Source organism: Crocodylus siamensis, chromosome 4 (assembly GCF_052110815.1).
Source record: "Crocodylus siamensis isolate JL-2025a chromosome 4, ASM5211081v1, whole genome shotgun sequence".
In the NCBI taxonomy this organism is placed as follows: Eukaryota; Metazoa; Chordata; order Crocodylia; family Crocodylidae; genus Crocodylus; species Crocodylus siamensis.
In genome coordinates, this window is record NC_143398.1 from 227110556 (window position 1) to 227124127 (window position 13572).

Sequence of the window (13572 nt, forward strand, 5' to 3'; positions counted from 1 at the left end):
GTACATAGAAATGTACATAAAATAATGTTGCTAAAGAAATGTATAAAAGAGTTTTAAAACTGACTTACACACAGTACTATGTTTCTGGTCATTTTAAGAACCAAAATGAAAATAAGCAAAACCTTCTTGTCACCTCTGTGATAGTCAAAGAAAAAAATAAATAAAATAAAAGCCTGAATAACAAGATGGTCCTTTAGCTGTGTGCTACTGATTATCTCAGGCTCTGTCAGATCAGTATAAGGAAGTACATTGCAAGGCCCACAGCTAAAAACACTCAGCCTCCTGTTCCTCAGAAATTTACATCTAAAAATTACTAGTTTTTTTGAACCACAACTCTGCCAACTGTGCCTGTGTTATATAAGAAGAGATATAGTCCCTGTGTAGGCCAGGTTGCCAATCACATATGTCTTATCTCTAAGAAATTTGAATAGCGCCCTAAAAGTGACTAGGAACACATCTGTTTTGAACCTGCTTAATATACTCCTCGTGGTTTATGAGGCCAAAGATTAGTTATAATCTACACTGGATAAAAAGCTAAGAAAACCTTGACTTCAGCAATCTCATTTCCTATTAAATCTAAGTCTTATTAATATATTTAACATGCAAACTCCAGTTAAAAGTTCCTCTTGCCAGATGATCAGTGCCAGTCTTTGGTTCCTATGGAGAATGGCTGGATATGACCGTAAGTGGCAGCATTTTCCCTTTTTATCAGATACTGCAAACAGATTTGAAATAATCTGCATGGACTCTTGATACTTGTCTCCCAAGAGGCAGAAAAAGCAGTGGGATTTGAGGACTTCTAATAGCATGTTTGATTCTGCCATCAGAACTCTTTTGCTGTATTCTTTCCACTAAGAAGAAAGTCAATGCCAAAACTGGTGAGATGACACTTAAGGAGGCATCAGAATTATTCAAAAAAAAATCTATGTGCCTCTGTAATTTTACTAGCTACAAGTGACTTTGTGCAGGTTCCAGCTTAAAATTTCCCAATATTTTTTAGTAGTTTAAGGCCTGTTTCAAAATCGAGTGAAGTCAACAGAAGGGTTTGCAGTAACTTCAGTGACCAAGGGTCAGGCTCTTGATGAGAAAACCTGGAAAACTATTTCAAAGCTGATGGTGATTGTCTCCTCCAAACTTAAAGTTCCCACCACAAAAGTGATCTAGTCCAAACTGTATAAAGGCATGAAAGCACAAAGAGAGGGAATGTAATAACTAATATTCACCCAATACTTCGATAAGACCGTGTTTCTGATATTCCTAGCATCTACATAAGGATGTAATTACAGTATCCCACATGTTGAAGTCTGTTTTTGCTTTTGAAATAAAACATAGTATTTTTTCTCTCATATTTTTGTTAAATATTATATTAAAAATAAAAAGGTGCCTTCTTTAAAAGAATATTTTATGAGAAATACCTATTATTATTACTTTTGAAAGGAATTTTCAGAGGTTTTGGAAAATAAAAATGACCTTTTTTAGGACTTTCTGGGTAAACTTTTTTTATGGTTCTGTGCATGCAGTTTTGCAAGGTTATAAAGCTACTATTTTCTGAAATAAAAAAAATCCTTACATCTTTGACATTTTTTAAAAATTGGGCTAGATCAAATTAATGCCTGCTTATTTGGAAGGGGTTGGTATATTATGGAAACAGAGAAATAGAAGATTGGGATGAAAAATATTTTATATTTTTTCTGTTATTATTTTTACGTATTTTAAAGACTGCTTTGTAGTAAGACTAGGAGAAATAGTTATTGAAAACTAGAAGGATAAAAATTCTTTTCATGTTAGTTTGAAAAACATAATCTAAGAGAGTTCAATGATTTTTAATGCATTTTTCAAATTTTACTAGGCTACAAATGGTTAATGTCTTTGGGAGGGGCTGTCAGTGAGCCAGGAAGACAAAGGGGAAAAAACAGGTGAAAAATGTTTTGGAATGTTTTTTTCTATCTCTTTTTATTTATCTATTTACTTATTTATTTACTTTTAAATTTTATTGAGCTAGATACAGCTAAGTGTGCTTTTTAAAACTGAAAATAGGTGGCTTCCTGACCTTTTGCCACTAAGAAAAACCCAGGCTGAGGGACAAGTGATTAATCTTTTTTCTCCCCAAAACCTGTCTTACTTTTTCTGAAGCACCAGTACCATAATAAGTTCTGCAGTCTCTTACCTCAGTGAAATTCTGTATATGTACAGCAGCCTACACTAATCAGTATTCAAGACTGGGGCCTGAGTAGCATTTCAAAAGTACGTAAAATGAAAAAATGTTATAAAAACAGAGTTGCCAAAATAGGTATCTTAGAAGCAGGAGTAGAAGAGTTTCTCATTTATTATCATTCTTATTCACATATACTCATCCACCCAAAACAGATATTAACTTTTCTTCCCTATTAAAACTTTAATAATTGAAAATCAGAGAAATCTCAGTAACAAATAAGTCTCCAAAATATGTTCATATTATTTTAATATTATTACCAGTATCACATCTCATAGGGAAAGAACATTCCAACTTCCTAATTTAACCGAATTAAAAATATGAGCGGTAGTTAACCATATTAGCCTACAGTTAAGAAAAAGGAAGGGTAGGGTGGCACCTTAGCTCATATGTACATGAAATGAGGGGCCTGTGTGCACAACACTTTAAAGCGTGTCAAATGCTTTTCACCGCTTTAATGGTGTTGTTGCTTGCATCCATCAGCAGTGTATTGCATATTAATTCCAGCCACTGTAGCACATTCGGTGGTGTAATGCACCTTAAATGACATTGGGGTGCAGCAAACTAAAACTCTCCAAGGAGTTTTAGTTTGATGCCCTACAGCCACAGAGTGAAGCACTGGGCTCGGTGTGGCTCAGGGCCTGTGCAGGTAGCCCATGCAGACAGCCCGGCAGCAGCCCGGGAAGGCAGGCTCCACCAAAAGAAAAGGAAAAAAAAAAAAAAAAGTGGTGAGTCTGATCTCTCCTCCCCTCTCCACCCTGGAGCCTGCCTGCCTACCTGAGCTGGCCCAGTCCTTCCCTCTAGTGCTGCCCGGGACACCCAAACTGGGTGCCTCTGGATGGGTGCCACCTGGGGGAGCCAGTGCTGCTGTGGAGGGAAGCACCAGCTCCCCCCCAGCCCAGGGACCACTCTGCCCACCAGCAGCTCACCTTCTTCTCCCTGCCACCAGAGAGGCAGGTAAGACACTGGTGTATATGACATGGGGGCTTACTTCACCCTAAATTGAAGCGGTGTTTTTAAAAATCCACCACTTCAGTTTAGGGCCCCTGTTTCATCTATACATGCCCTTATAGACTAACTCATTCACAGAGGCATGAGTTTTTTGTAAGCTACAGCCCACTTCATCAAATGCTATGATGAAGTAAACTACAGCATATCGAAGCTTGTGCCTCTCTGAACAAGTTAGTCTATAATGTGCTATACTTCTCTGCCTTCCTGCCTTCTGCCTAAGAGAACATGGTAAATATATTAGGTCTATACTCATGAAACTAGTGATTTTTTTTTACATATGAAAGGACACTAAGCCTAAATCTAGTAATTGAAAAAGAGTTTAAAGCAATTTCAGATTCTACACATGCCACACATGCCACTGTAGTTGTTTCTGAGTTTTTAATGTTTTCTTCTCCCTCTTACACCGACTGGGAAGTGAGTACAATGAGTCAAATTGACTTTACAGAAAATACCATCAAATACAAAAAGTAAAAAATAGGAGGCAACTAAAATAAGACACAGCATACACAGAGTACTGAAAATACTGAGGAAAATAGTTTCCTTCAGATTTCTAATAGCTATTATAATTTTAGATCTTGTAACAAAAGAAGTAAAATCACACAGAAGTTATTATTTTGATGATAATTTTTAATAGTGTACACTAGGCAGGGATTTTTTAAAAATGCATCCATCAGAAGAACAAAGAAGGAAGCAGTATTCAAGTTTGTTACATTTAAAAACAGGGAAATGGCTCAATAAAATCTTTGTAATATAATTATTTTAAGGTAGAAGATATACAAGATGTGATACAAGTTAGTGTGCTCCAAGAGAATAAAAAAATGATTCTTTTGTTTCCTGATAGTAATGGGTCATTTAAAAAAATAATTAAAAGTATTTTAAAATTCTTATAAATTTCAGGGACTTTGTTGCCTTATAGAGGAACTGTTGTATGTTTTATTCTTTATTTCTATCATACATACTGGAATGCCTTATAAGGGACCTGAATTCCACATGTTTCTGGACTTTAAAAAATTTTTTTAGATGATGATCACAAATTTTGAGGTTTAGAAAATAAAAAATCCCTATGCCTTTGTGATGCTATATTGAATAAAAACATATAACCCAAATGTTTAAATTGATTAATCCCTGGGGGACACAATAAAATAATCTGATTATTGTGACTGTTACAAAAGCTGGACTTTTTTTTTTTTGTCTTTTCAGGTACTAATATTTGTGCCAAGAATAATGGTGGATGTCAGCAACTTTGCCTCTATCGTGGGAAGGCACAGCGATCGTGTGCTTGTGCACATGGCTATCTTTCAGAAGATGGAGTTACTTGTCTGAGACATGAAGGTTATTTACTGTATTCGGGAAGGACAATATTGAAAAGTATACATCTTTCAGATGAGACCAATTTAAATTCACCAGTAAGACCATATGAAAATCCAGAATATTTCAAAAATGTGATAGCCCTGGCTTTTGACTACAGCCTGAAAGGAAGAGGTACCAACCGCATCTTCTTCAGTGATGCACACTTTGGAAATATACAAGTTATTAAAGACAACTGGGCAAGCAGAAAAGTAATTATTGAAAGTAAGTATATCTTTATTTTTCATATGTTATTTTTTAATAATATTTTATTAAATGAGTATTTGATAACACTTGGCCTTATAGACTACAAATAGCAATGCTATCATACTATAGTGTTATTAAAAACATCATTATTATTATTAATAAAAATGTATCCACAGGTTGCAACAATTCATTGTTATCTTTCCTTGTTACTACCTTAAATTCACTTACATATATCTATGTGATATATAAGGTATTGGAAAGAAAAATATAATGTATTAAGTTCATGAAAATGTTGATATTCCATTTTTTTTTTTTAAAGAACAACCTTTCATTCACATTTGACTTTTCAGTAGAATGCATCTTTTCATTTTAATTACGTAAAGATTTCTGACTGCATAAGAAACCATACACATTATCAAAAAGTCAATGAATCTGTAACAGGACTGGGTCCCAGGGACAGCCATGATGCCCCCTGGTGGCCATATGGTTCCTGCCCAGCTCATCTCTAAGTTACCCTCCCTTTACATCTTGACTGTCAGACCTTGTTTTTATTAATAGATTGAATAAGGTGGTTGCCTATAGGTCTAAGAGCTGTTCTGTTCCTGCGAGCAGATCCCCTCTCTCTCTGACTCCACTGATCACACCAATCTCTCCAGTTACATAGGTCCTTCTGGCCTACGCATGCCTCAAGGCACTTGTCACCTTTTGGGCTAATCACTGCCTCCAAACCTTTCCTACAGCCATGCCCATGCCTCGCACATATTTTGCATCATCACTCCTGCAGAACACTTGTCCCCAAAGACACTAGGCCACCTCAAGCCTTTACTCCCTTTTTGGGTCTTCAGCCTTGCCAGGTTTCACCCCTATACTCTAGCTGGTCCCTTAGCCAAGGCTCACTCTCTCAGACCTGGCTTCTAGGCTCCAACCCCTTATCTTGTCCTTTGGGACCTTTATCACTGCCCAACCTGGACTCTGGGTCCCTTGGACCCATGTTCTGCCCCTCTCTGGGCTGTGGGCTCTCTATCTCTGTCTCTACCCCACCCCTGCCTGTCAGGCAACACTGGGCTCTCTGGCCCCTGTACCTTGAGACTGACCCCTGGCAGGGATCAAGACAATCATATTCCCCTTGGGAATTAATGGGTAGGGATCTCCATAAATCATGGAAGAAGTACCCCCCACAGCGGCTCCTTTAATTTTTTTTCATTTCACGCCCCTCTCCCTACCCCTTATTGGTGGAGGGGCTCTGCCAGCTGGGCCATTTGCCACTGATTGCCAGAGAACCAAAAACCATGGTTTTAAATATGCCATAGTTTTTGCATTGCCGCTGCTGATTGGTGAATGGGTCCCATTGGGCCCACCACTTGCTGCTGACTGGCAGGGAGGCAAAAACCAGGGTTTATTTAAAACCACAATTTTTGCTTCCCCAGCAATCAGTGGCAAACAACCTAGCTGGTGGGGTCCCTCCACAGATCAGGGGCAGAGAAACCAAGCAGTGAAATGAAAAAAATTAAATGAGCCTCGGTTGGGGGCATTTCCTCAATGAGGTCCCTACTAATGGGACCTCCAAGCCACCCTTTTCTAGTCCCACCCAAGCCACTGGTGTAAAAGTCTAAAAGTAAGCCCTCTGGATTACTTCCCCACTGGCTCTGAGCATAAACAGTGTTTTGGCCATATCATAAATTCATAGATTCATAGAGTGTAAAGGGCTGGAAGGGACCTTGTATATCATTGTGTCCAGTCCCCTTGCAGTAGGCAGGTAAAGAGAACTGGGGTCAAGTGACCCCAGTGAAGTGACTGTCCAGTCTCCTTTTGAAGATTTATAGGGTAGGTGATTGCACCACCACTGGAGGGAGTTTATTCCACAGCCTGGACCCCCTGATTGTGAAGGAATTTTCCTGGAATTGAGCCGCAAGTCGCCTTCCAGGAGTTTGTATCCTTTGCTCCTGGTCTTCCCCAGAGGTGCCTAGGTCCTCCCTCTTCCCCTTTCTGAAGATGGACACAATGTTGGCTCTCTTCCAGTCCTCAGGGATGTCCCTTGTGTGCCATGATCTTTGAAAGAGTTTAGCTCCCTACCTCACCCCACTCTGAGTTCTACTCCCCTGCAAGTCAACACCACTCTGCTTGCGTTACTCCCAGGGTAGTCCTGATATTACCCAGGAACTCATCTCCAGCTATCCTGCCCTGGAGCTCTTTCCTTAGCAGCTCCCAGAGCCCAGCTGACAACTCTGGTTCAAGCCCTGGGTTTATATAGCTGGAAGCCACACCCCATTTTGGTCATGTGAATCCTTGAGCTGCCACAGGTGTATCTTGATTTTGCTTGTCAGCTGCACCTCAAGGAAACTTACTGTTGCTAATCTCTGCTGTAATAATAGCTTGTAGTAGGTAAATCCCCAGGTACCAAGTACCTGTTCCCCTGTAGCTCAAAATGGACTGCTTTTCTGCCTGAGGCTTTTCCTGGTTCTCATTCACCCTTAAAGTAAAGGGAGCCTTTGAGGCTGTGTTATAGCATCAAAAAATACACAGAGCTTGACTGCATCAAATTTGCCCTGTAATAATGTTTAGGATATTATCAAATTTTCAGGCACAAGAAAATGCTCAATTTTTTCAAGAAATATGAAGTGAATAGTGTGGTTCCAATATTACTATCACCATTAAAACATGACAAGGTCACACAAAGTGAATCATGGCATATATTATAAAGGCTGGAGGGGGGTTGGGGGAGGGGAATTCTGGGTATCCTGACTCCTCAGATATAACAGAAATTGTGCTGAGCTGTGTAAAAGTTCTGTTTAGAGAAGAAGGATGCATGGGCAATGAACGCTGCTTCTAGAGAGAGCAAATGGGAAATTCATAGTATCATATTTGACAGGGTTGGAAGCGACCTGAGCAGATCATCAAGTATGACCACTTGCCATGGCAGGAAAGAATACTGGGGTCAAACAACCCCAGCAAGCTGTTCATCTAGCCTCTTCTTAAAGATTCCCAGGGTAGGAGCCAGCACCACTTCTCTTGGAAGTTGGTTCCAGATCCTAGCTGCCCTGACAGTTAAATAGCGCCTCCTGATGTCTAGTCTGAATCTACCCTCTGTCAGCTTGTGACCATTATTTCTAGTCACTCCTGGTAGTGCTTGGGGAAACAGGCACTCCCCCAATGCCTGCTGGTCCCCATTGACTAGTTTGTAAATGGCCACTAGATCCCCCTTCAGCCTTCTCTTGTGGAGCCTGAACAGGTTCAGGTCCCTTAGCCTGTCCTTGTAGGGCCTGCCCTGCTGCCCCCTGACTATGCAAGTCACCCTTCTCTGGACCCTCTCCATGTTGTCCACATCCCTCCTGAAGTGTGTCACCCAGAACTGAACACAGTACTCCAAATGCAGCCTGAACAGTGTCGCATAGAGAGGGAGGATCACCTCCTTGGACCTGCTTAAGATGCATCTGTGAATGCATGACAAGGTACAGTTGGTCTTCCTGACCATATCCCCACACTGTCAGCCCATGTCCATTTTGGCATCAATAATGACTCCAAGATCCTTTTCTGCCTCAGCACTGATGAGGAGGGAGTTCCCCAGCCTGTAGGTATGGTGCTGGTTCTTCCTCCCCAGGTGCATCACCTTGTACTTGTCATTGTTGAAACCCATTCTGTTCTCATCTGCCCACCCCTGAAACCTGTCTAGGTACAATTGCAGCCTATTCCTCCCTTCTAGCATTCTCACTTCCCCCCACATCTTAGTGTCATCTGTGAATTTGAACAGAGTGCTTTTTACCCCCTCATCCAAGTTGCTGATGAAGATGTTGAACAGTGTGGGCCTGAGGACCGAGCCCTGCAGAACCCTACTGCCCACATCCCTCCAGGTCAAATAGGACTTGTCCACCACCACTCTCTGGATGTGACCCTCGAGCCAGTTAGTGACCCAATTGACTGTGTAGGTATTGATGTCACAGTCCCCTAGTTTTTTAATGAGAGTGGGGTGAAAGACAGTGTCGAAGGCCTTCCTAAAGGGGACACAAAAATTCATGTTTGTGTCCCCAGACTTGATGATGAAATGATCAGCAAGAATATGTCTTTGTAATACTACAGTTCTGTAGAGCCCTAGTCATGGCCTTCAATTCTATTGTAAAAAATTCTGATGAGACAGAATCAAAAGACAGTGTGTTTTGTAAAGACATTATAATTAAAGATTTTCAGTTTAGTTTAGTTTTTATTCTCCTGTAGTTAACAGAAGTGTAGAGTTCTACAGAACAGCTTAACACACAACGCCTTATCATGTTTTGATTACGTTTGGTGTTTTGAGAGGCGTTCCTTCTGCTTGGTGTGATTAGACTTCATTGCAATCCCATGATTGAAGGATGATCCCTACCTTTCATTGAGGAGAGTGGGGATGATGACTTTATTGTAGACCTGAATTTTGGTCTTTGATGAGTATTTATTGCAGTCTCTGTAAAGCAATATACCAAAGGAGACACTTGCACACTGGATCCTGTGGTGGATCTCTTCATCAGTATTCAGTCTCTGAGAGAACTGGGGAAGTGAAGTAGGGGAGGTGGTCAACTATCTCCAGGGTCTTTCCCTTGATGGTAATTTGGGAAGGAGGGTAACATTCATGGCCCAGGACAAGCTAATAGAGCACTTTATTCTTCTTGATTTTGAGAGAGAGGCTCAAAGTTTGGTAGGCTTCTCCAAAAAGATCCATTATGGTCTGAAGATTTTCATGACATCTTGCCAAGGAGAATAAGCTGTTCTCTTGTGGTCGAGGAGGGCTTGGATCTTGGTGTCACTTTCATAGAACTAGTCTGTATGTCAATGAATGTTATAGGGCAGAGAGCTTTCCATGGAGACACTGTTGGAGATCCTTGTGGACCTCTGAGTCTTTAAGATATTTGGTGTTGAGGGTCCTTTGCATTGCCTTTGGCTGTTTTTGATGTTCTGGAGTAAGTGTTTGTACATGGATGTAATGGATCTGACAGGACAGTGATCTGTCCAGCAGTCTTTGGTTTCTTGCATAGCTCTTGTGATATGAACATCCATTTCATCATGGGCTCTAAATATAACATAGTCAAGGAAGTGCCAGTGCTTAGAGCAAGGTCTTGTATTTGTTACTCTGAAGATGGTGTTCATGGTGACAAGACTATGCAGCACACATTTGCTGAGGATGTGGATGTCATTGGAGTAAGCTTTCTGTACTCCTTCCTTCCCAGTGGTGCCACTTCAGAGTTCCAGGTCACGTCTGACTCTGGTGTTGAGGTCATCAAGGAAAATGATCATGTCCTCTTTGTAAGCATTAGTTGAAATATGGTCAAGGCTGGTGTAGAACTGTTTTTGACATCAGCATCAAGCATTGGGGCATACATGCTGATGACAGCAGTGTACTGATTGTTGCTGAGCTTAAGACAAAGCATCATAAGATGTTGAGTAATGGCCACAAGGAGCTCCATAAGTTGAGTGATGAGCTGATTCTTAATAGAGAAACCAATGCCATGAACATATCTGTCTTGGGTGGTTTCTCCTTCCAGGTGTAGCCTTCACTGTCTTCCTTTAGCTGACCCTCACTCAGTTATCTTGTCTCACTAAGAGCTGCAATGTTGATGTTGTATACTGCTAGTTCCCTAGAGATGAGTGAAGTTCTTTCTGGTTGTTCATTGTTTTGCTTGTCCATCAAGGTACAAACATTCCATGTTGCAAAACTATCTTTTTTTTTTTCCTCAGAGAGTGTGACCTAGTGGATCTGGTTATCCAGCCAGGAACAGATAACATGGTGTAGGTTTAGGCCACCTTCTCTAGCCCCTTCCCCATGTGGGGTGGCCAGAGGGGATCCTAAATAGGACAGTCACAGTAGCAGGTTCTGAATTGCAGCAGTCTCAGTCCAGGTGCAAAGTGACTATCACATTGCTGGTGCCTTCATGCCAGTTCATGACTGGAGACTTCAGATTAACTAGTCCTGTCTCTGTCACTGGTCCATTGCCACAAGGATTTTGGAGTTTGGTACAGGAGAACATGTTGTTTCCTGGGGTAAAATACTGTGCATGCCTTTGTTTAATGTGTGGGGAAAGAACAACTGCACAATATTGACAAAGTGGTGATCTGAGCTCAGTGACAAGGTAAAACCCTAGAGGACAGAAGATCTCCATCTTGCTGCAACCTCCTTCTGCCTTTATAGATATTTAAATCCTGACATCTTCTTCCACTTCATCCACCATTGAGGACTTAGGGCTGGACCTTTGTGTGTCACCTGAGACTGAAGACAACTTGGCTTCTAGACTGGAAGTAAACTTTCACCTGGCACTGTCTAATACCTTTAGTAATCAACTAAAAAGTGGTAGTGAAGACTATGATGATGCCCCTTATTAGCCTCAGTAGACTTATTAGCCCTAGTAGCCTTGGTAATTATAGAGGAAGTACCCGCCTCTGCATTAGTTTCTCATTTTTCTTCCTCAGTTGCTAATGTCCGTCTTGACATGAGTAGTCTTTGTTAGGCTAAAATGAGGGGCGGGGGGAAATGCATTAGCAAGAGAAAGCTGAAGAATCACCATCTCTCCCTGTGCTCTCTGAATCAGAAAGGTATTTGAGACTGTCAAATAATATTACAGTCACCACTTCTTCAAAGTCATTTGAAGTTAGAGTACTCATTATTTTGGAAAATCATCATTAGTTTGGGAATTGGTGATGTACTTGTTCTCACAGGTCACTAACCACCCCATAGAGTCTACAGCTAGACTCTGTGCTATACCAAATAGTTGGGCATTTCAACAGAAACATATCTTGTAAGTACTGAGGATAACCTGCTTACTAATTGACCATTTTGTGGACTTAACAGGTACAGGCTATATAATCAAGGGAAGTTTTCACCCTAAGATTCCCACTCTACCTTTCAGTATGCTCAAAAGAGAAAGTCAGTAAAAGGTCTCATAGATAAGGAAATCACAAATTTACAACTTCCTCTGTGCATTTTTCTCCCCATGGTCTCTCTCAGGCCTCATTCTCTGGCCTAGATATAAAGCAAATATTTTGCTTGCACCTGGAAAAGACAGAGTCCTTTGAAAAATCTAATAACATATGTGAAGTATGTGGAGAATGCTTACTAAACAGAAATAGACACCCAGTTTGAAAAAGCAGAGCTGCATGAACAGTTTTTGCTTGCTCATATCCCTGGGTGGAGGGGAGGGGATCCATAATAGGGTTTTCTTAAGAGTTTATTTGCCATTTGCTATTGGTCTTAAAGAGCTGCCTTTGCATATACACACCACTTGCTGCAGCTCCACTTCACCCTCTAGTAGAACCACAGGATTTAATAAGATTAAGACTATATCGTTTTAGGACCTATACACTCCTTTATATGGAAGAATGAAATAATACCATCTGTTTTATTCCTATTTTAATGGACATTGCTTTACAAGGAATTTCCATAATCCACTGTCAGGCAAGCCATATATCATAGGCATGAACATGCATTGGCAACATTTTAAGAATAGTTCCTAGAAAATAGTTTCTTTTTACAGTGAAAAAGTATAAATATACCATCTTTGTGAAATATATTCTCCAGTTATTTTCTTAAGGTTGTATGTTTTTGGCTTATATATTTTTCAGAATCATTTTTAAGGAATTAATATTCATTTCACTGACAATAAAAATTCTAATTTCAAGTTTTATTGCCAGGTCTTTAAAAACATGTTCATTAACATATTGCTTTATAGCATCTATCAATATTTTTAAGAAGCCTTAATTAAGGTATTGCATTAAGGTTCAAAACATAAAGTCAAAGCTAATACAACGTAATTTAGTTGGCCTAAATCATCACGGAGTTGGCAGCAAAGGTAAATTCAAATATAATGCTAAGATCTTTGTCCTTCAAAACATAGTTTATACATAATACCAGATAACAAATAGATTTTGGGTTCTGTCCTGATGGTATAATTAACTTTTGAAATAATTTTACTGCAACTAAAAAAATAAACCTTGAAATTATGCAGGAAATGTGAAGGCAGAAAACAAGTTTATGTATTCAACTGTGCTAGCAAAAAATGCAGAGATATATATCTTTGATTTAATCATAGTATAATTTTTAAAGATTTTGTAGCAACAAAAATTACATATGTGGGAAATTTGCATCATTTTAATATTGTATGATCCTTAAATTATACTTTATTTGGATTCGGCTATCAAAGCCATTATGCTTATAGGATTACTTAGGTGTTAAGCATGCCTCTCATAGTTAGTGTTATGTCCTAAACTTATTTTTAACAATCTGAGGCTCTAGCTTCTTAATAATAATAATATTGTAGATACTAAAAGAAAAATGGACTTTCAAAGGTCAGCTTTGATTTTTTTTTTAAAATTTCTTTTTCCCTTTTAAATTCTGAGGTAATATTATAAAATTCTGTCTCCTGGAGGAAGACAAGTAGTGTCTCCCCACAAAAAGTTAATATTTACTTAAGAATCCTTGATCTCCTATACTAGAACAATATCTATAGATGGGACTCTTAGTGCTAGGGCAGTGGTTCCTAACCTTGGGTCATGACCCAAATGAGGGTTGCGGGGGCAATGCCGGCAGCGCTGCAAACAAAGGATAAGCTACACCATATGCCATGAGTTTCCCTGCCCCGGGCCACCGCACTCCACTCCCAGCAGCAGGTCACAGTAAAAAAAAACTTGGGAACCACTGTCTTAGGGCTTTGCTACACCTTAAACTGTGAGTTGCACAAATGTTGCTTGGTATTAGTGTTAGCTCAAGTTTGCAGGAGTCACACTTAATCCTTCCCTCTCACACACGCATACTTCCCATTCTGGGCTTATCTTCTGTCCCC

General features: G+C 40.0%; 1 protein-coding gene across 1 annotated transcript in view; it reads left to right on the top strand.

Annotated features, from left to right (window-relative positions):
* Positions 1-13572, top strand: part of LRP1B (LDL receptor related protein 1B) — a 1602836-nt gene that overhangs the window by 1134645 nt on the left and 454619 nt on the right. Inside the window, exon 41 of the mRNA XM_090045827.1 lies at positions 4424-4795. Within this exon, the coding sequence (XP_089901953.1) occupies positions 4424-4795 (372 nt within the window). The remainder of the gene's footprint in view (positions 1-4423; positions 4796-13572) is intronic.